The sequence below is a fragment of the Equus quagga genome, chromosome 13, assembly GCF_021613505.1.
Source record: "Equus quagga isolate Etosha38 chromosome 13, UCLA_HA_Equagga_1.0, whole genome shotgun sequence".
NCBI lineage: Eukaryota > Metazoa > Chordata > Mammalia > Perissodactyla > Equidae > Equus > Equus quagga.
The window spans coordinates 15,014,763-15,037,410 of record NC_060279.1 but is presented as its reverse complement, the minus strand read 5'-3'; the positions used below and the strand labels follow the sequence as shown (position 1 = coordinate 15,037,410).

General features: G+C 37.9%; 1 protein-coding gene across 1 annotated transcript in view; it reads left to right on the top strand.

Annotated features, from left to right (window-relative positions):
* Nucleotides 1-22,648, top strand: part of ACBD6 (acyl-CoA binding domain containing 6) — a 179,689-nt gene that overhangs the window by 147,304 nt on the left and 9,737 nt on the right. Inside the window, exon 7 of the mRNA XM_046684208.1 lies at nucleotides 46-76. Within this exon, the coding sequence (XP_046540164.1) occupies nucleotides 46-76 (31 nt within the window). The remainder of the gene's footprint in view (nucleotides 1-45; nucleotides 77-22,648) is intronic.

The window sequence follows — 22,648 nt, the reverse complement described above, 5'->3', positions numbered from 1 at the left end:
TGCAATAACTTAAAACTTATAAAATTTATTATGTTTCTTTTATAGGACAATGAGGGTCAAACAGCTCTACATTATGGTAAGATATTTCTAAATTATTAGTAATCGTATTTGAAACTTTTCTCTATTTATTTATCTCAACTTTGTCTAACCCTACATAGTGTTTAGAAAAATGCCTAGTAGAGATATAGTAACTTTTTGGTTAAAAAATAGATTAATAACCTCTAAAGTTAGAGATATATTATAATTCTTATGAGCACATTCATAGTAAATTGAGTATTTCTATACTATCAACAGAAATGGAGGCTCTGCCAGCTCCCTTTTGAAAATTTATTATTTCGTTCTTGGTGCTGTTGGTAACAACTAAGATGCCAATCATTGTCACTGTAGGAGCTAGAATCTTCTCCTGTAAGAAATGCTTTCTTGATATAATCAAAGTGAAGAAAAATAGATTTGATTTTTTAACTCATTTCCCCTACTAACTGATTAGCCTAGTTAAGTAATGTTCACTTAAATAATCTTTAAAATACAGGATAATCTGTAAGGAGGAAATAATATGGCTCTTAAAGAGCTATGGGGTACTTGCAGTGAGATAAAAGATAGTGAAGTATTTGTAGACTGTGAGGGACTAGTAAAAGTATTCTTACTTCTGTTCTATTTGGGTGTGAATATGTTGAATAAAAGACAGCCATCAATATTTAGACCAGATTAGGGATCAGACACCTTCGGACCTTTTGCGAGGGAATTCATCAGGCTGTTTTGTGAGTTTCAGCCATTCTAGACTGCCCTTTGTAAATAAGTGGCCCAGATGCCCCTGGGCACTTTTGTCCACTACTTAGCATTTGCTTGGATTGTCTAGGAGTCTAAACTGTTGGGCTAACTATTGTGCTAATGACATTTATCAGCCTGATAATGAAGAGTGAAATGTCACCAAATGCATGCCCAACTCATTTATGAGCTTAGCTAGTGTAACCTGAGTACCAAAACCAGCAGGAAAAGGAAAATTGTGAGTCCGTCTCATTTTTTAATGTATATGTAAAAATCATAACTAAAATATTAGCAAATGAAATCCATCTGTGTATTTTAAAAAGAATGATATGTTTTGATCAAGTTGAATTTATCCAAGGAATTTAAAGATGATTTAACATTTTAAAAATTTATTAATATAATTTGCCACATTAGCAAGTTATTTGAAAAACCGTATGGTCAAATTAAATGCAGGAAGAGCATTTAAGGAAATTCAACACTCATTCTAAGAAGCAATATAGAAAAGTGATTAAGACTCTGGGCTCTTAAGCCAGACTTCTGGATTCAAATTCTAGTTCTACTACTGAACTTGGACAGATTATTTAACTTCACGCATAGTGAAATAGGGATAATAACCTGAGAGATTTGTTATGAACATATAATGAGTTAATCCACGTAAAGTTCTTAGAACAATGTCTGACAGCTGGTATGTATGAAATAAATATTAGCTAATATTATTTTTTATGACAAAAGCTCTTAATAAACTAGATATGGAAGGAAACTTCCACGGCCTGATTAAGTTACATATCAAAAACTTAGTACAAACCTTATTATTAAAGATGGATTGTTTGAAGCATTTCTTTTAAAATCAGGAACAAGGAAAAGATGCCTACCATAGCTATTTCTCTTTCATATTGTATTGGAATTCTAGACCACACAAAAAGAAAAGCAAAAGAAATAAAATATTCATGGGATGGATAAAAAGAAACAAAATCATCCATTTCAAACAATATAAATAGCTGCATAGAAATCCAAGAGACTCTACAGTCAAATTATTGAAACTAATAATACAGTTTAGCAAGAATGCTGAATACAGGATCAGTTTTTTAAAATTATGTTCTTAAACATTGGTATAAAAAGGTAGAAAATAAAAAAATTTAAAGATATTATTTATAATAGCAGCAAAATCCTAGAACTTTACCTAAGAAAAGATGTCCAAAACTTTCATAGAAAAGTTACATTCCTTTTTTTAAAGACTTTTTAAAAAAAATCTAAATGAGAAATAATCCTTGTTAATAGGAGGACTCAGTTGTAAAGATGAATCCTCCCCAGGCTGAACTACAAATTCAGAGAATTTTCAATAAGAATCTCAGCAGGTTTTTGGTGGAATTTAACAAGCTTGTCCTAAAATTTGCATGGAAGAGCAAAGAGCCAAGATTATCTAAGGCACTTGGAAGAAAAATACGGAAGAGGGATTTGCTCTTCCAAATATCAAGATGTTATTTTGTTTTTTGTTTGTTTGTTTGTTTCTTTGAGGAAGATTAGCCCTGAGGTAACTACTGCCAGTCCTCCTCTTTTTTCTGAGGAAGCCTGGCCCTGAGCTAACATCGTGCCCATCTTCCTCTACTTTATATGTGGGACACCTACCACAGCATGGTGTGCCAAGCGGTGCCCTGTCCCCACTCGGGATCCAAACTGGTGAACCCTAGGCCACCGAGAAGCGGAATGTGCGAACTTAACCGCTGCACCACCGGGCCAGCCCAAGATGTTATTCTGAAGCTATGCAATGAGGGCCGAGATCAATTCCTGTGTGGCGGTGCGAGAAGCTCCACTGACCTGCCCCCCTGTGAAACTAGTGAAAATTAATTTCTAAAGTACAGTCACCTAAAGCTTCTAGAAATGGTCCTAAGGACAAACAGCAAATGAAGAAACATTCTTCAAGAAAATCTGTGAGAATTCGGTGAGAAGGCAAGAGTCTGTGGCATTTGAAAGACGATCACTCCCTCCTTCCCCGCCCGGCCCAGCAGAGCAGCGGCTCTCCTCCAGGACACTGTAGCCAGGAGCACAGGGCTCCCTCTCCTCCCAGCTCCCAGTCGGAGGGCTTTCTTCCCGGGCCTATAACACACAGAAGTATAGTGTGTTTGCCAATAACAGCACAAAGGAGATGAGTGAGAGCAAAGTTATAACGGGCTAAGGAAATGACTACAGATGTTAAAGTAACTGTAACAATGTATTGTTGGATTTGTAACATTAATAGATATCACATGTATAACAGTACTGCCATCAAAAGAGGGGAAAATGGAATGGAACTTTATGAGAGTAATGTTTCTGTATGTCACTGGAATTAAGCTAGTATAAAGTGGAAGTTGATTCTGATAAGTTAAGATGTGTATGATGAACCCTAGAACATCACCAAAGAAAAAACTCAAAATAGACAGTTCAAAACTAATAGTTGGAGACTTCAGTACCTCACTTTCAATAGTGAATGGAACAGGGCCCGGCCCCATGGCTGAGTGTTTAAGTTCGCGCACTCTTCTTCGGTGGCCCAGGGTTTCACTGGGTCAGATCCTGGGTGCAGACATGGCACCACTCATCAGACCATGCTGAGGTGGCGTCCCACATAGCATAACCAGAGGCGCTCACAACTAGAATATACCACTATGTACTGGGGGACTTTGGGGAGAAGAAGGGGGAAAAAAAAAAGATTGACAACAGTTGTTAGCTCAGGTGCCAATATTAAAAAAAAAAGAAATAAAAAAGACAAAATAATGAATGGAACAACTAAACAGAAGATAAACAAGGAAATAGAAGACTTGAACAACTATAAATCAACTAGACCTAACAGACATTATTAAAATACTCCCTCCAATGACACCAAAATATACATTCTTCTCAAGTACTCATGGGACATTCTTCAGGATGGACAATATGCAGGCCATAAAACAGCCTCAATAAGTTTAACAGGATGGAAACAATAAAAAGTGTTCTCTAACCACAGTGGAATGAAATTAGATAACAAAAGCAGGAAAAAATTTGAAAACTCACAATTATGAGAAAACTAAACAACACGCTCTTTTTTTAAGATTGGCACCTGAGTTAACAACTGTTGCCACCCTTCCTTTTTTTTTTCCTGGTTTTTCTCCTCAAATCCCCCCAGTACATAATTGTAAATTTTCGTTGTGGGTCCTTCTAGTTGTGGCATGTGGGACACCGCCTCAGCGTGGCCTGACAAACAGTGCCATGTCTGCGCCCAGAATCCAAACCAGCGAAACCATGGGCTGCCAAGGCAGAGCGTGTAAACTTAACCACTCCGCCATGGGGCCGGAGCCTAAACACCACACTCTTAAATAACCAATGAGTCAAGGAATAAATCAAAAGAGAAATCAGAAAATACTTTGAGATGAATGAAAATGAAGACAAAACCTACCAGAACTTGGAGAGTGCAGCTAAAGCAATGCTTGCGTGGAAATTTATAGCTGTAAATGCCTATGTTAAGAAAGAAAAAAGATCTCAAATTAATAACCTAATTTTCCACCTTAAGACACTGGAAGAAGAATAGAAAATGAAGCCTAAAGAAGGAAATAATAAAGATTAGAGTGGAAACAAATGAAATAAACAATAGAGAAAATCAACAAAACCAAAAATTAGTTCTTTGAGGCAGAAGAACCACCTGGTCAACCCACAGAACTGTGAAAAAGAAAACAATGCCTTGTTGTATTTAAGCCATGAGATTTCGGGTGGTTTATTACACAATAGATAACCAAAACAACTCACCCTACACACATAAATAGATTTCAGGTGAATTAAATACATAAATAGGGAAAAGCACAATTTTAAACTTGTAGACAAATATATAGGGTAAGGAGTGGTTTCTTAACAAAACACACAAAAGTACAGATCATAATTTAAATTGATAACTACATTAAAATTTCAAACTTCTGTAAAACAAAAGATAGTATAAGCAAAGTAAAAATATAAGATACAGACTGGGAGAAGATATTTAAAATGCAAATAACCTATGTAAAAATTATTATTCAGAATATGTCAAGAACTTCTACCCAGTCAGTAAAAAGACAGTCAAATAGAAAAATAGACCCAAAAAAATAGATATTCATTTCACAAATAGGAAGAGCCAGATAGCTAATAAACAATAAGAAAAGGTGCTCAACCTCACTAATAACTGTCAAGAACTATGAATAACCTGAAATTATACCTTACTTTCAAGCTAACAAGTTAGCCTAACACGGTTTCATGGATGCTGGCAAACGACACAAAACTCCTGAATCAGAGACAAAAGACTGTTATTCACAACACGGCCAGCAGATGAGCTTCCTGTTTGTGTCATTTCCCCTTGAGTCCCACAGGAGCTATGTGGAGATGCCCAGGTAGAAGCAGCACACACAGTGAGTCATAGCTCAGGATCCTAAACTAAGGGAACTCCAGTCTTTCATAATGAGTTGCAAGCAAACCTGCCCAATCTTTGCCCTGGAGAACATATTATCTTTATTATACTGGACAGTAAACAAACCTGCCCTCTACTCTGGAGGGAAACACTACCTTTGTTGTCCAAGGTATTCACTAAACCAACATCCTTGAAAAAATAGTTCAGAACAAAAGCTGTCATTACATCTGCTCACAAGAGGTGCAGAGGGGCCGGCCCCGTGGCCGAGTGGTTAAGTTCGCACACTCCGCTGTGGCGGCCCAGGGTTTCACTGATTCAGATCCTGGGTGCAGACATGGCACCACTCGTCAGGCCACACTGAGGCGGTGTCCCACATGCCACAACTAGAAGGACCCGCAGCGAAAATATGTAACTATGTATTGGGGAGATTTGGGGAGAAAAAGCAGAAAAAAGAAAAAGAGGTGCAGAAACATGAGAATCCCCCGGAGACTTGTCTCCCAACAGTAATCAGGGAATGCAAATTAAAACATTTGGATATAATTTCATGCTGGTCAGATTGGCAACATGTAAATGTCTATAAATATTAGTGTAACGATGTGTGGAGCAACTCTCATACATTACTGATGCGAGTGCCAGCTGTTGCAGCCACTTTGAAGATAGTTTGGAAAGATCTGGTGAAGTTGAAAGTACACACACCCTACCACCCAGCAGTTCCAACTGTAGGTGTGCACCCTAGAAATACTCCTGAGCAGGCATATAGTGAGACACGCTGGAGAAGACTTATCGCAGCGTTATTTGTAACAGCCAAAAATTTGTTTTATTAGCCTTTATATTCTTCTGTATGCCATACTTAAAATATTTGTTAATTAAAATGACATATATACACACACATATATACATACATACGTATTTTCTGTTACCAAATGCTTCTGAAAGATGGGTCATTAAAAATGTGCATATGTGGTACAGTATACAGGTAAAATAATCTCTAGGCTCCTTTCTATAAACAGCTCTCTAATGAAGTTACTGTTTTCCCCGCCTTATAAATGAGGAAACCAAAACTCAAAGAAGTTAATAAACTTACCTAAAGGAGGCAGGAATTCAAACCCATGTCTCTAGGTTTGCTAGGAAAGGAGAGAAAAACGACGCGCCTTCCCATGCCTCCTTTCACGGCACTCACATCTCTCACTCCTCAAACGTGTTTATGATTCTCTCATATAGCTCCTCTGATATCACTAAGAGCCGGTTATTCTAAACCCTGATTTTTAACCCAGAAAAAAACTTTTCTCAGCCACTTCCACAACTGTGGTGGCAATCTGGGACTACCAGGCACAAGTCAGACAACCACAGATAGTCAGAAAGGAGAGAGAAGGAATTCTTCACAGTGACGGCGAGGCCCTCAGTGCATTTAATGCAGGGCTGCCTCTTTTTTCTGGTGCCTGGCTTCGAGGAGAGAACTTTCTTTTACTCCACAGTGTTTGTCATAAGGTCCAGAGTTCACTGCTCAGCTTAGAAAGACAACCCCTGCCGGGGCATCCACACGCTCTGCTAAATCAGTTCTTCCTTCCTTCCCCTCATTCCTTCTTCAATCCACTCATTCAGACAGTTTTTAGTGCCTTCTCTGTGGCATGTTGTGTTTTCCTTTTATTTTTCCATGCAGAAGCTATAGAAACGGCTAAACTAGACTGAATGTGCCCTTGAGAATGTGGATGAGTCACTGTCATCCCTAGTTAGCCATTAGGGGTGAATGCCTTTATGGATGTGGGAATATGTCCATTTGAGTTTGACATGTAAAATGCATTTCTAGAGAGCAGGAAGGTTGGGATTTTTCAAAAAGTCTTTCTGACTAGCTTCAAAATAAGCTGTCTTTTCCTTATGTACTAATATGGAAAAATCTCTAAGATATATTATTAAGTAAAAGGATTAAGGTGTAGAACAGTGTGCTGCTATGAATGTATCTGTACGTATTTCCTAGTAAATGTCTGGAAGGATACACAAAAAGCTAATGTTGGTTGCCTAAGGGAAGAGGAACTGTGGGGCTAAAATACAAGCATAGGGTAAAAATTTTTCCTAGAAACCCTTTAATAATTTCTCTGTTTGGAACGATATGCATATATTACCTGTTCGAAAATTAAATTTAAATTATCTTAAATCTAAGTATCATAGGCTCTATTAGTACTGTAACTATGACTTACCTTCTTAATTATATTTCATTCAACAAATATTTATGGAGTGCCTGCTATTTGCTGGATAAAATATACCAAACATCCTTTTTAAAGTAAGAGATGTCCCCAGACTTTGGGTGTCCTTCACCTCTCACCCAATAAACAAGGACTTTGTAACCATGGTGGTAAATTTGTGAGCTAACACTGTCTAATCTGGGAAAACTGTGGGCTTGGGTTTCAATGTCAGCAAACCCTGGAAATTATGCTTCTTGAGCCAGAAGTAATGAGGAGTTGAAAGTGAGACCCTGCATGTAAGCTAGGACCTTTAAAGGGCTAGACCCTCAGTAAAAAAAAAAAAAAAAAAAAAAAATCAAATTAGATTAGAAGAATAAAATGTAAGAAAGGAAGACAAAGTAGCTTATCTGATCAGAATCTCGTTGGGAAAAAAAGCCCCACCTGACGCATGTTTGAGGTTTACATTTATACTCTCTGTTTCAGAAATCCTCAAGTCAGGAAATTAAGATAAGAGTACTAGTTTGGTCATGCCTGAGGGATCTGGCAGAAGCGAATGCTAAACTTCTCTTGAGGGACACATCCTCAACTAAGGCAGCACAAAATTTCTATAGAAGGAAGCCCTGCTAAAAATGAGCTCATGTGGGGCTGGCCCGGTGGTATAGTGGTTAAGTTCACATGCTCCACTTCAGCGGCCTGGGGCTCGCAGGTTCAGATCCCAGGCATGGACCTAGCACCGCTTGTGAAGCCATGCTGGTGGTGTCCCACATACAAAATAGAGGAAATTGGCACAGATGTTAGCTCAGCAACTATCTTCCTCACGAAAGAAAAAAAAGTTTACACACAGAAAAAAAGTCCAAACCTGAACAGACATAAGGTGGTGGTGTTACTGTTTTTATATATATAATCTTTTAAGCTTTTCAACAAATTTCTGAGCTAGGCCCTGTTTTCCTACATTTGCAGATGAAAAACTGGAGTCCAGAGAGGTGCACGGACCTCGGCAGGGTAACACAAGTTGTAGGTAGCAAAGCCTAGACACTTGTCCAGGTCTTCTGGTTCCACTTCTAGTCCTCTTTTCAGAATTTCATCACTAATTAGAGTCCTGGTATCCTTTTAAAACACATTATTTTGCAGAAGATAATCTTTAATAGAAATAAAATAAATGAAAATTGTTTATCGTTGGTCACCTTGGTGAGTGAGTCAAAATGTACTCATGAGTAAACACGTATGTCGATACCTGTGTCCACCTACGTGCTTTCTATTCTTGTTTCTGTTCACTGAGAGTTTAGACATCAGTAAAAATTATCCCTGATTTGAGTATCCTGCCCAAAATTGATCTAGTAAAACAACTCCTATCTTTGTCTCTCAGATTATATTATTTATCGTAGAAAGAACAAAACAAATACCATATATATTATAATGAAGACAATTAAACACTAAAATAATATCATTAGAGGTTTTGGCATTACAAATATATAAAACTAAAATATTCTAACAACTCAGGAATGTTATGTGAAATAAATATTTTAAGTTTAGTAATCACTTCTAGGAGTGATTCATTTTTAATTTAGATTTTTTTACAAGATCACTAGACTTTTGCCATTTTTAAGGTCATCAAAACAGTTTGGCATGTAATTATAATGATAATTACCATTTATTAAGCATTTACTATCTCCTGGGGAATCTGCTGGGCATATTTTATCCATTTAGTCACTTAATATTATTTAACCTTTTTTATTTAATAGGCACTCAATAGCTACTTGTTGATTTGATTTGAGTTGATTTTACAACCCTTAACCTATTCTTGGAAGTTTCATAAAACTATAAGTATAGTTAAATCCAGTGAGTGCAGACAACGTTGGGGATGTCTTGGGGGCTTAGCTGTTATTTTGTATGAATTACGGTTTGGTTTGACCGCTGTCCTTGTGTTGACAGCTCTTCTGATTATAGCAGTTGTCAAACTCCATCCTTAAGCAGGTTGTAAATCCTAGCTTCTTCCGATTAAAACTGGGCCAGAGCCAACGGCAGGTTAACTAGAGGCCAGTCTTCTACTGTGCGTCCTCACCAGTTCGTTCTAAATCAGCTTTGTAGAGCAACATTCTAAGCCCTCATTTGCCTCTGTTTTACTTTGATGTTTTTGAATCTTCAGATACTGGTACTCCTGTGATCTTATGATTAAACGTGGTCCTTGCTGAAGAGTCTTATCAGTATTAGTGTGGTCTTCCTTGTAAATGGCCTCTTAGCCCTCCTCTCCTCTCCCTCCACCGGGAATACTAACATCATTGCATCCGTGTCTCCCAGGGGAAATCAAGGCTTTTCCTTGCACGTGCAGTCATGTGATTTCAGAGTGGGCAGGCTTTGTATCCTCATGAGCCCTCGGTCTTCCACGTAAAGCACCATCTGTTCTGTTCCTTCCACGCTCTTACAGGGCAGTGGGAGGAGGCATTAGAGTGAAAATAAATAAAATAAAAAAAGAAAGAAATTCATCATCAAAACCCTGAGGATTAATGGAGTCAGAAGGCTCACTGCTCTGAATGAAAATTCATCTTCACCTGTGCCAGTGTCAGGGCTGCCTCTGTGGCACTTGACAAATAGAGGTTCCCAGGGTACCATAAATTCAGCAACTGTTCTAATCCCTATAGACTTGCTCAAGCTTTTCCGAGATGGGCTTATGACTGTGTTTGTACTTCCCAGCACATTGTGGGCACCAAGCTATCCTCTCATTAATTTGGTAAAATGTTAGCACCCTTTCTTTTTCATCCCTCTCTCATCTTCTTTGCCTTTGTCCATTTTGAGGGGATGGGCAGCTCACACATTTCTGAAAGACGACTCTGCCTTGTGAATTGTGCTTCACTGAGGATGCCAAAGGCAGAGAAATCAATTAACTAATGAATTTTGAGCAAATACTAAGTTCCCAGCATGGTGCTAGATGGAGAGGAGAATATTAAAAAAAACAAAAACAAAACGCCCAGTCAAGTAACTCACCATCTAATTGGGAGTACAAAGCATATGTTTTCGAAAACTTGGTTAGGCACCTATATGTGCCAGTAGGGACTATGCTCACCATAAACCTAATTGATGCCTCTCAACAGTGACTCTCCAAGAGGTACTGCAGGTGCCCTCCTTGTACTGGGTAAGATTCACCTGTGTGGCTTCCCCTTGTCCTTTAAATCTCTTCTCCTCCTTTTCTTCTCTCTACTACAACTTCCTGATTGCTTATGCTCTCACATCAGTCTGTTTTTGCATAAACCCCAGGCATTTGTTAATAAAACTCCTTTCCTTATGGATACCTTGTCCCTTCCTCTGAAGTAAGGTTTTGCAACCCTAAATTCCAAGTTTAAATCTCACTTTATAGTTAGACTTGAGCTAAAGTTTCATTCACGTTTGTTAGGAGATTGTTATACAGCCCAGTTAGCCTTTTCTCAGCTGGTCGGCTGTCGTCCTCTAGATGTGAAACAAAAATTTAAGCTGCGTTCCCGGGTTGGTACTCACAGATTATGTCATATCTCACTGCTGGAAGGCTCACTTCCTACAGCACATATTTGAAATTAATGCCCCTTTGTCTGAGCTGGCCAGCTTAGTGTCTTCAGCCCTGGTACACATCCATTTAGCCTTGATCTTCATGCTTGGTAGTCTCAAGTGCAGGGTTAGATTTGAGCTGTGTGATCTGACAGACCATGGTAGTTATTATCCTGTGTTACAGATTTACACGCTGGGAAATTTATTCCTCTGATGCTGCTTTAAAAGTCCCAATTTTAAAACCTAACTAAGTGTTTCTCACAATAAGTGGAAACTGATAACTGCGACAGAAAGGTTAAATGATTATTTTTCAAAATATAAATGTCATGTAGCTAGTTCTATGCAGAATAAATATCCTCTTCTCCCAGCTACTTGATACTAGGCAGTGTGTCTTTGACTTTGTTATATTTTGTAAGAGACTGTCTTCCATTGGAATCTAATTTGGTGTACAGTGATTCATGGTAAAACTTTTCAGAAGTGTAAAATAAAAATGTTCATTGTATTATTTGGGGAGATAATTTTAAATTCTCAAAGGGATGTTGGAATCCTAAATGCTTTCTGTTGACTCCTGGGCCATGGTAAAGATATCTGCTCTGCCTTCCTCTCTGTCTGTGGCATACCCAAAAACACGGTCTCCGCCCATCGACACCCATCCCAGGACTGGAAGAGGCAATTCCTGCCGCCCTCTCCTTTTCCTCCTACTCCCCATTCATTCATTCATCAAATATTTGACATTTATAATCCTGGTAGCCTTCTAAGAAATCCCACACCACTGAAGGCAGAGATAGAGTTCCCAGACAGTCTGATTTTAGCTCAGAAAAATGTCTGCCCTCCACCTCTGTTCGCTTAGAACCACCTCTGAGCCTGTGCTATTATGGATTAGAGTTTGGCATCTGAGTTTGTCAGGATGAGTATTATAAAGGATCACCAAAGCTGTCCCAAGTTTATAACTCATCACAATCTGGTTGTTGGCTCCGTGCCCACTTCACAGCTTATAACCAGGGAGCCCTGAGCTGGAGGCACCCACCAGGGGAGTGAAGACAGTCGAGGGAGCCAGAGAAGCTGCTTTATCTTTACCCGAGTACCAGCAGAGATCCAAAGAAGAAATATCACTGCTAACTCACTTAAAACCCAACTCTCAGAGAGTTCTTCTTCCACTGAAGATGGAGAAACCTGCAGGAGAATGTTGCTCCCCCACTAACAAGAAGAAAAGGCCAGATAATTTACAAAATCATAGCTTTTCTTGAACCCCTCAGATAGCAGAGGTTGCATTGGCAGCAAAGTAAACTGGATTTCAAAGAGTGACAGGCCCCTACAGGACACACAAACTGTTTCACCTTTGGTGAAGCACCCAGGAAAGAGGCAGCCACCATAAAAGCAGATAAGAAGAAAACAACTAAAATTAACAAATTCTTAAAGTGAGCTAGTATGACATTTTAGAATAACTGGGAGCCTCACACCCAAGAGCAGTCCTCCCTCACAGGCTCTTTTTCATTAATTGGGTGCTCATAAGAGAAATTGAGAACAGAGACAGCACTCCTCAGTGGCACGTAGACATGAAACCCTGCCGCTTCCCTGGACCCTTATTTCATATGAAGCAAAATCCTTAAGCCACTGGGGCGAAGCAGAAAACTTCTCTGTCCTCTTCTCCTCCCCTGCCGTGCGCCCAGGCAGATACCCACTGCTTCTGAGGAGGAGTAAAAGCAAAACTTGTCTGCTGCTCGGGAGGGACAGGGAACCTCTGGGCTCAGGACTCTGCACTAACACAAAGCAGAGGTCTCTCACCACTGGGGCAGGGCAGGAAACGCCCACTCAGGACATGTTCTCCCTCCCTCATATGAGGCAGAGTTTGACTGACATTGGGGGGCAGGTGCAGGAACACTGAGAAATTACCACCCCTGAGTGCCTGCCCAAGACTGAGACCAGCCCAAATAGACAAAGAACTTCATCCCACTCCCACCATGAGCCCCACCCTGAGTCATAAGCAACAACAGTCTTATCAGTGGGGGAGGAGAGAGAGTGTGCAGAGAGACCCCCTCCGTGATAGACATGCAGAGATTACTGAAAGCTGAGGGTGAAGCAAGAATACTGAGAAAACTCTCTGGCACCCTAGGCCACGCACTAAACGTAGGTAGCAGCATTGCACAACTGGAGGAGTTTGAAGCATGTGATGTGCTGAAGTTGTCTGTAGCAACGACAAAACCCAAACCCAGTTCAACTGCTGACTAGATTGACTCAACACCCGTACTAATGACATGGCAGAAGAAGCAGCATACCTATTTCCGAGTGTAAATAGTATTACTTACTTTAGCCTCCACTGTCCTCCTACACACAGTCTTCTGCATTCAGTCAAAAATTCTGAGATACAAAAAAGCAAGACAAAAGTAATCCATTGTCAAGCAATACATTGGTAATTGATAGAGCAGGTAGATAAAAATTCATCAAGGATGTGAAAGATTTGAACAATACTATCAACTAACTTGACTTAACTGACGTCTGTAGAACGCTCCACCTAATAAACAGAATACACCTTGTTTTAGGTATACATGGAACATTTACTGAGATAGATCATATTCTAGTCTGTAAAACAAATTTCAACAAATATAAAAGAAATCATACAAAGTTTGCTCTATGACCATCACAGAATTAAATTAGAAATCAATAATAGACATATGCCTGGAAAATCCCCAATTGTAAGAAACTTAAACACACTGCTAAATAATTCATATGTCAAAGAAGAAATTCCAAGGGAAATTAGAAAATATTTTGAACTGAATGAAAATGAAAACACCCTGTCAAAATTTTGGGATGCAGCTAAAGCAGTGCTTTAAGGGAAATTAAATGCTTTCGTTGGAAAAAGAAGAAAGATCTCAAATCGGTGACCTAAGATTCCACCTGAAGAAAGTATTAGAAAAAGAACAGCAAATTAAGCCTAAGATAAGCATAGGAATAAAATAATAAAAAGAAGAGCAGAAATCATTGAAATAGAAAACCAGAACAGAAATCAACGAAACCATTGAAAACTTGTGAAAAGGTCAATAAAACTGATAGACCTCTAGCCAAACCAATTAAAAAAAAGAGGGGAAACAAATTATCAATTTCAGGAATGAAAGAGAGATATCAATACAGATCCTACAAATATTATGAAGCAAATAAAGAAACATTGTGAACAACTTTATACCAGTAAATTAGATAACTTACAGGAAATGGAAAAATTTCTTAAAAGATGCAAACTACCGAAGTTCTCTCAAAAAAAAACAGATAACCTACATAGCCCTATATTTATTAAAGAAATTGAATTTGTAGCTAAAAACTTTCCCACAATAAAATCTCCAGGCCCTGGTTGCTTCACTGGTGAATTCTACTAAATATTTAAGGAAGAAATAATACCAATTCTACACATAAACTCTTCCAGAAAATAAAAGAAGAGGGAATACTGCCCAACTCATTCTCTGAGGCCCACATTACCCTAATACCAAAACCAGAAAAAGAGCCTAGAGGAGAAGAAAACTACAGGCCAATATCTTTCATGAATAGAGATTCAAAAATCTTTAATAAAATGTTAGCAAATTGAACCCAACATATACAAAAAGAATAATAAGTCATAATCAAATGTGTTTATCTCAGGAATGCAAAGTTGGTTTGGAAGTTGAAAATCATTGTATTTTACCATATCAATAGATCAAAACCAAAAACAGAGTATATGATCATCTCCATATGTGTAGAAAAAGCAGTTGACAAAATTCACCTTCTCTTCATGATTAACAAAAAACGCACAGCAAAATAGGAATAGAAAGGGAACTTTCTCAACCTGAGGAATTTGGTAGCTAACATCACCCTTAATGCCGAAAGGCTGAATACTTTGTCTGGGAATAGGCAAAGATGTCCCCTCTTTCTACTTTGATTCAACATTATACTGGAAGTTCTAGCCAGTGCATTAAGGCAAAAGAAAGAAATAAAAAGCAATATAGATCAAAAAGGAAGAAGTAAAACTTACTTTATTCACAGATGACATAACCACCTATATAGGTGACCCCAAGGAGTCTATTTTTTTTAAAAATTATTAGAATTAATAAGTGAGTTCAGCACGTTTTCAGGATACAAAATCAATATACAAAAATCAACCATATTCCTATACATTATAGTAATGAACAACTGGAAGTTTAAAGTTAAAAACACAGAGTCAGTGTACAAATATTATTTTTTCTTTATACTTTTCAGTGAACCAATTCAAAATTGAAATTTTAAAAAATACTGTTTACAGTAACCTCAAAAGAACATGAAATATCTAGAGATATATCAAAATAAATGCATGAGTATACTGAAAACTCCCAAACATTACTGAGAGAAATTAAGAGAAATCTAAATCATTGGAGAGAGAGATTGTTATTTGTGGATCACAACACTCAATGTTGTTTACTCTCCATTCTCTCCAAATTGATCTAAAGATTCAGTGTGATCCCAATCAAAATTCCAGCAGGACTTTTTGTAAAAATTTACAAGCTGATTCTAAAAGTTATATGGAAAAGCAAAGGACCCAGAAGAGCCAAATCAACTTTGAAAAAGAATAACAAAGATGAGTTCAAGACTTACGATAAAGTTACAGAAACCAAGAAAAGGTGGTATTGGTGTAAGGATAGGTGTATACATTAATGAAACCAGATAGACAGCCTGGGGCCAGCCCCGTGGCTGAGTGGTTAAGTTCACACCCTCTGCTTCAGTGGCCCAGGGTTTCACCGGTTCGGATCTTGGGCACAGACTTGGCACCAACTCATCAGGCCACGCTGAGGCGGTCTCCCACATGCCACAACTAGAAGGAGTTACAATTAGAACATACAACTATGTACTGGGGAGCTTTGGGGAGAAGAAGAAGGGGGAAAAATAAAAGATTGGCAACAGATGTTAGCCCAGGTGCCAATTAAAAATAAAAAAAGCCTAAAATAGACCCAATTACAAATGGTTGATTGATTGATTAAAACGTTTAGAGCAGTTTTAGGTTCACAGCAAAATTGAGGGGGAGGCACAGAGACTTCCCATATACCCTTTGACCTCACGCATGCATAGCCCCCCTCTACAGAAAAAACGTACTCCCTCTGTGTTTCTCCTTTACTCTCACGCTACTACCGCACTTCACTTCTGGTAACCAAATATGTGGGGTGTTTTCCCACACCAAGCAATTCTCTGCAACACCAGCTGGGTGTCCTACAATTTTACACTGTCTGCCTGGGTAGATCAGATCCCACAAATTAAAGACTCAGTCTAACAAGACTGCACCTCCCCCACTTCAGATGCCATTTCACAAGTCTCAGGGTGTCAGCTGTACGACCGACCGTCTACCTATTGGGGTTTCCACACCCCTTCATTGGTTCAATAATTTGCTAGAATGGTTCACAGAACCCAGGGAAACACATGTACCAGTTTATTATAAAAGGATGTGATAAAGGATACAAATGAATACCCAGGTGGAAGAGATGAGCTGGACAAGGTATGGGGGAAGGAGCTCAGAGCTTCCATGCCATTGCCAGATGCGCCACCCTCCCAGTACCTCCATGCATTCAGCGACGCAGAAGCTCTCCGAGCCCTGTACTTCTGGGATTTTTGTGGATCAATCATTAACTCATTTTCCAGCTTCTCTCCCCATCCCACAGGATGAGAGTTCGGGCTGAAAGTTCTAAGCTTCTAATCATGGCTTGATCTTTCTAGTAACCAGCTCCCATCGTGAAGCTGTCCAGGAGACCACCAAGAGTCACCTCATGAGAACAAAGGATACTCCTATGATCCAGGAAATTACAAGGGTTTTAGGAGCTCTGTGCCAGGAACCGGGGGCAGAGACCAAAATGTATTTTTTTCTGTTATTTCATACTCCCTCATTACTATCCTCCCCTACCAGAGTGGCACATTTGTTACAGTTGATGAGCCTGCATTGAAATATAATCGTATCTTAATATCATATAATTACCCGAAGTCCAAAGTTTACAGTGCAGTTTCCTCTTGGCATTGTACATTCTATGGACAAGTGTAAAATGACATGTATCCATCATTATGGTATCACACAGAGTATTCTCACTGCTCTGAAAATCCTCTGTGCTCTGCCTACTTATCCCTCCCCCACCCCCAACCCCTGGCAACCACTGATCTTTTTACTCTTTCCATAGCTTTGCCTCTTCCAGGATGTTATATAGTTGGAATCATACAGTATATAGCCTTTTCATATTGGCTTCTTTCACTTAGTAATATGCGTTTAAAGTTCCTCCATGTCCCTTGATAGATTGAGAGTTCATTTCCTTTTAGCCCTAAATGATATTCCCTTGTCTGGATGTACCACAGTTTATTTATCCATTCACTTACTGAAGGACATCTTGTTTGCTTCCAAGTTTTGGCAATTATGATTAAAGCTGCTATAAACTTCCATGTGCAGTTTTTATGTGGACTTAAACTTTCAACTCCTTTGAGTAAATACCGAAAAGCACAATTGCTGGATTGTATGGTAAGAGTATATTTAGTTTTGTAAGGAACTGCCAAACTGTTTCAAATGGCTATACCAGGTTGCATTCCTACCAGCGATGAGTGAGAGTTCCTGGTGTTCCACATCCTCACCAGCATTTGGTGTTGCCAGTGTTTCAGATTTTGGCCATTCTAATGGTTGTGTCATTAGAGACTAAGGCCGAGATTATCCACACCCTCATATTCCCACTTCTATGATTCATTTGAAATATGGTGTTGGAGGAGAGCTCTACAGACCCTGGACCGCCAGAAAGATGAACAAGTGGGTCCTAGAGCAAATTAAGCCTGAACTGTTGCTGGAGGCAAAAACGACAAAACTTGGGCTGTCCTACTTTGGGCACATTATGAGAAGGCAGGATTCTTTGGAAAAGACAGTAATGCTGGGAAAAGTAGAAGGCAACAGGAAGAGAGGAAGACCAAATATGAGATGGATTGACTCCACAGAGGAAGCTATAGGCATGAGTCTGTAGAAGCTGAGTAGGGCTGTTGAGGACAGGACATTGTGGACATCGCTGTTCATAGGGTTGCCAGGAGTCAGAGCCAACTTGAAGGCCCATAATAACAACGATTGTGTAGCGGTATCTCATTGTTCTTTTAATTTGCATTTCCTGATAACATATGATGTGGAGCACCTTTTCATATGCTTATTTGCCATCCGTATATCTTCTTTGTTGAGGTATCCGTTAAGGTCTTTGGCCTATTTTTAATTGAATTGTTTGTGTTCTTACTGTTGAGTTTAAGAATTCTTGGTATATTTTGGGTAATAGTTCTTTGTCAGATGTGTCTGTTGCACATATTTTCTTCCAGTCTGTGGTTTATCTTCTCGTTCTCTTGACATTATCTTTCACAGTGCAGAAGTTTTTAGTATTAGTGAAGTCCAGCTTATCAATTTTTTCTTTCATGGATTGTGCCTTTGGTGTTATATCTAAAAAGTCGTTGTCATACCCAAGGTCATCTAGGTTTTCTCCTATGTTGTCTTCTAGGAGTTTTATACTTTTGCATTTTACATTTAGGTTTGTGATACATTTTAAGTTAATTTTTGTAAAGGATGTAAGTTCTGTCAAGATTCATTTTCTGCATGTGGATGTCCAGTTGTCCCTGCACCATTTGTTTAAGAGACAGGCTTTACTCCATTGTATTGCCTTTGTTCCTTTGTCAAAGATTGCCTTTGTTCCTGTGTTTATGTTGGTCTATTTCTGACTTCCCTGTTTTGTTCCATTGAGGTATTTGTTCTGTTGCCAATACTGCCCTATCTTAATTCCTGTAGCTTTATAGTTAAGTCTTAAAGTCAGGTAACGTCTGTCCTCCAGTTTTGTTGTTCTCCTTCAATATTGTGTTGGCTCTACTGGATCTTTTCCCTCTCCATATAAACTGTATAGTTTGTCAATATCCACAGAATAACTTGCTGGGATTATGGTTGGGAAGAACTGACATCTTGACAATATTGAATCTTTGTATCTGTGAACGTGGAACATTTCTTCATTTATTTAGTTTTTTTATTTCACTCATCAGAGTTTTGTAGTTTTCCTCATATAGATCTTGTATGTGTTTTGTTAGGTCTATACCTAAGTATTTCATTTTTGGGGTGCTAATATAAGTGATACTATGTTTTTAATTCCAAATTCCACTTGTTCATTGCTAGTATATAGGAAAGCAATTGACTTTTGTATATTAACCTTGTATCCTGCAATCTTATTATAATTGCTTATTAGTTCCAGGAGGGGTTTTTTGCTTTTTAGTCAGTTCTTTTTCATTTTCTTTATAGACAATCGTGTCATCTGCAAACAAAGACAGTTTTATTTGTTCCTCCCTAATCCATATGCCTTTTATTTCCTTTGCATGTCCTGTTGCATTGCCTAGAACTTCTGGTTCAGTGTTGAAAAGGAGTGGTGAGAGGAGATATCCTTGCTTTGTACCTGATCTGAGTGGGAAAGCTTTGAGTTTATTGCCATTAAATATGATTTTAGCTGTAGGGTTTTTGTAGATGTTCTTTATCAAGTTGAGGAATTTTCTCTATTCCCAGTTTACTGAGAATTTTCATCACAAATGGGTGTTGGATTTTGTCAAATGCCTTTTCTGCTTCTATTGATATGATCATGTGATTTTTCTTTTTTTGCCGGTTGATATAATGGATTACATTAATTGATTTTCAAGTGTTGAACAAGGCTTGCGTACCTGAGATAAATCCCACTTGGTTGTATTATATAATTCTTTTTATACATTGTTGAATTCAATTTGCTAATATTTTCTTGAGGATTTTGCATCTATATTCATGAGAAATAGTAGTCTTCAGGGTTTTTTTTTCTTGTAATGTCTTTGTCTGATTTTTGTTATTGGGGTAATCCTGGCCTCATAGAATAATTCAGGATGTATTCCCTCTGCTTCTACCTTCTGAAAGAGATTGTAGAGAATTGGCATAATTTCTTCCTTAAATGTTTGGTAGAATTCATCAGTGAACCCATCTGGGCCTGGTATTTTCTATTTTGAAAGGTTATTAATCATTGATTTAGTTTCTTTAATAGATATAGGCCTGTTCAGATTGTGTGTTTCTTCTTGTATGAGTTTTGGCAAATTGTATCTTTCAAGGAATTTGTCCATCTCATTTAGGTTATCATATTTGTGGGCATAGAGTTCTTCACAGTATTCCTGTATTATCCTTTTAATGTCCATTGGCCCTGTAGTGATGTCTCCTCTTCCATTTCTGACATTAGTAATTTGTGTCCGCTCTCTTTTTGCTTCGTTAGCCTGGCTAGAAACTTAATGATTTTATCAATATTTTCAAAGAACCAGCTTTTCGTTTTATTGATTTTCTTTATTGATTTCCTGTTTTCAGTTTCTTTTATTTCTGCTACAATTCCCATTATTTCTTTCCTTCTGCTTATTTTGGATTTAATTTGCTCTTCGTTTACTGGTTTTCCAAGGTGAAAATAATGTATGCATTCAGTGCTATAAATTCTCCTCTAAGTACTACTTTCAACGTATCCCACAGATTTTGATGTTATATTTTCATTTGTATTTTCTTCCAGATATTTTTTAATTTCTCTTGAGATTTTTTCCTTTGTTCTGTGTATTATTACTTACTATAAACTTACTGTAAAACTACAGAAATCAAAACAACGTGCTATTGGTGTAAGGGTAGGTGTATAGATCAATGAAATATGATGTAACCTAGAAACAGACCAAATCACAAATGGTCAGTTGATTTTTGACAGAAAAGCCAAGGTAAGTCAGTAGAGGAGAGAGGATAGTCTATTTAACAAATACTGTTGGAACAGTTGGATGTACACATACAAAATAAAATAAAGAGCCTCAACCCTTTCCTTGTACCCTTCACAAAAATTAACTTGAAATGGATCAGAGCCCTGTACATAAGAGCTAAAACTATAAAGAACTAGAAGAAAATCTTTGATCTTGAGATACAGATTTCTTATATAGGACATGAAAAGCACAAACCATAAAAGAAAAAATAAATTGGACTTTATTCAAAATTAAAAACTTTCAGTCTCCAAGGGGCACTCTTAAGAAATAAAAGACAAGTCACAGACTGGGAGAAAATATTTATAAAACACATATTTGGGAAAAAAACTTACATCCAGAATAGACAAGGAGTAACTGTAACTTTATAAGGAGACAATTAATAAGTGGACAAAAGATTTGAACAGATAAATCACTAAAGATAGATGGTTGGTAAATAAGCATAATATTTTCATCATTAGACACTATGGAAATGCAAATTAAAAACCACACTAAGAATACCTGACTATACTATATAGTACCTAATAGGTACTATAGACCTGACTAGGATGACTAAAAAGATTTTTAATGATAATAATAAGTGCAGCCAAGGATGCAAAGCAGCTAAGCTTTATACTTACTGGTGGGAATACAAAACTTTGGAACTTTGGTAGTTTCTTATAAAGTTAAATATTCACCTGCCATGTGACTCAGTAATCCCACTCCTAGATATTTACCCAAAAGATGTGAAAACATAAAAGGTCTGCATAAAGACATGTATCCAAGTGTTCATAAGGTCTTTATTCATAATGGCCAAAAACTGGAAGCAACCCAGTTGCCTACATTCCATCCAATGGAATATGACTCAGCAATAAAAAGGAAAGAACTACTCATACTTGCAGTAACATGGATAAATCTCGAAAGCATTGTGCTAAGTAAAAGAAGCCAAACATAAAAGACTATATGCTATATGATTTCCATTTCTGCAGAAGGCAAAACTGTAAAGACAAATTAGATCAGTGGTTACCAAGGGCTGTGGATATGGGTAGAGGATTGACTGCAGAGAGGCAGAAGGGTACTTTTTGGGGTGATGGAAATGTCCTATATCTCTATTGTAGTGATAGTTATACTTTTTGTTTTGTCAGAATTCATAAAATATTTTTTAAGTGAATGTGACCTCAATAAACTGGAATGAAGAAAAACCAGGGAGTCTCACTCTATATGTTAACTGGCATAATCCAAAGGGGAGAAATGTAAATTATAGTCAAAAATACAATTGGAAATTTAATAGCTAGCATTAACAATTTTTGCCTCTTAAGCTTTTTATTTCCCAGCCTCATAAATGTGTCTCCTGGTAAGGACACCATTAGGGATCTTCAATAATCCCTATGCCTCTTTTGAGTGTGTTTCTCCAGCATGAAAAGGGAGACTACCTTAGGTAGGTAGCTCTTTGGCCAAGGTGGTCATGTAATATAAATATATTTAACAGAGTGTACAGAAAATTTGCTAAAACTGAGCCCAAAACATGTCTTCCAAAGTCACATAGTACAAGAAAAAAAGAGATAGCAATATGTATGGAATGGCTTCTTTTTCATATTCAAATTTCACCTCCCTGCTAAACTTATCAATAGAGATATCCCCTAGTACTATGTATTTATCGTGTCTCAAACCAAGATTATTTTTTCTCCTCCATAATTTTCTACTTCTGTTCCCCTCCAAAAATTCATGCTCTGCCTTCTGGTTCCTTATTTTAGAGATAATGTCACCAGCATCTGTGTGGTCTCTCAGACTAGAAACATAGGTGTCATCTTTGAATCTTCTAATTATTTTGCTCATTGTTCTTTTGGACTGATTTGTTAAAGCTTTTTAGATATTAAGGATATTAGCTCTTGTCTGTCTTGTGTATGTGAATGTGTTTCCCAGTTTATGATTTACCTTTGTGTATAGTGTTTGTGTGTGTATGGTATAGCCATTTTAAATTCTTATGTGTTAAAATTTATCAGTTTTAGGTATCTGTGTATTCAAATTTATCAGTAATTTTCTTTATCGTGTCTGGGTTTCATATCAA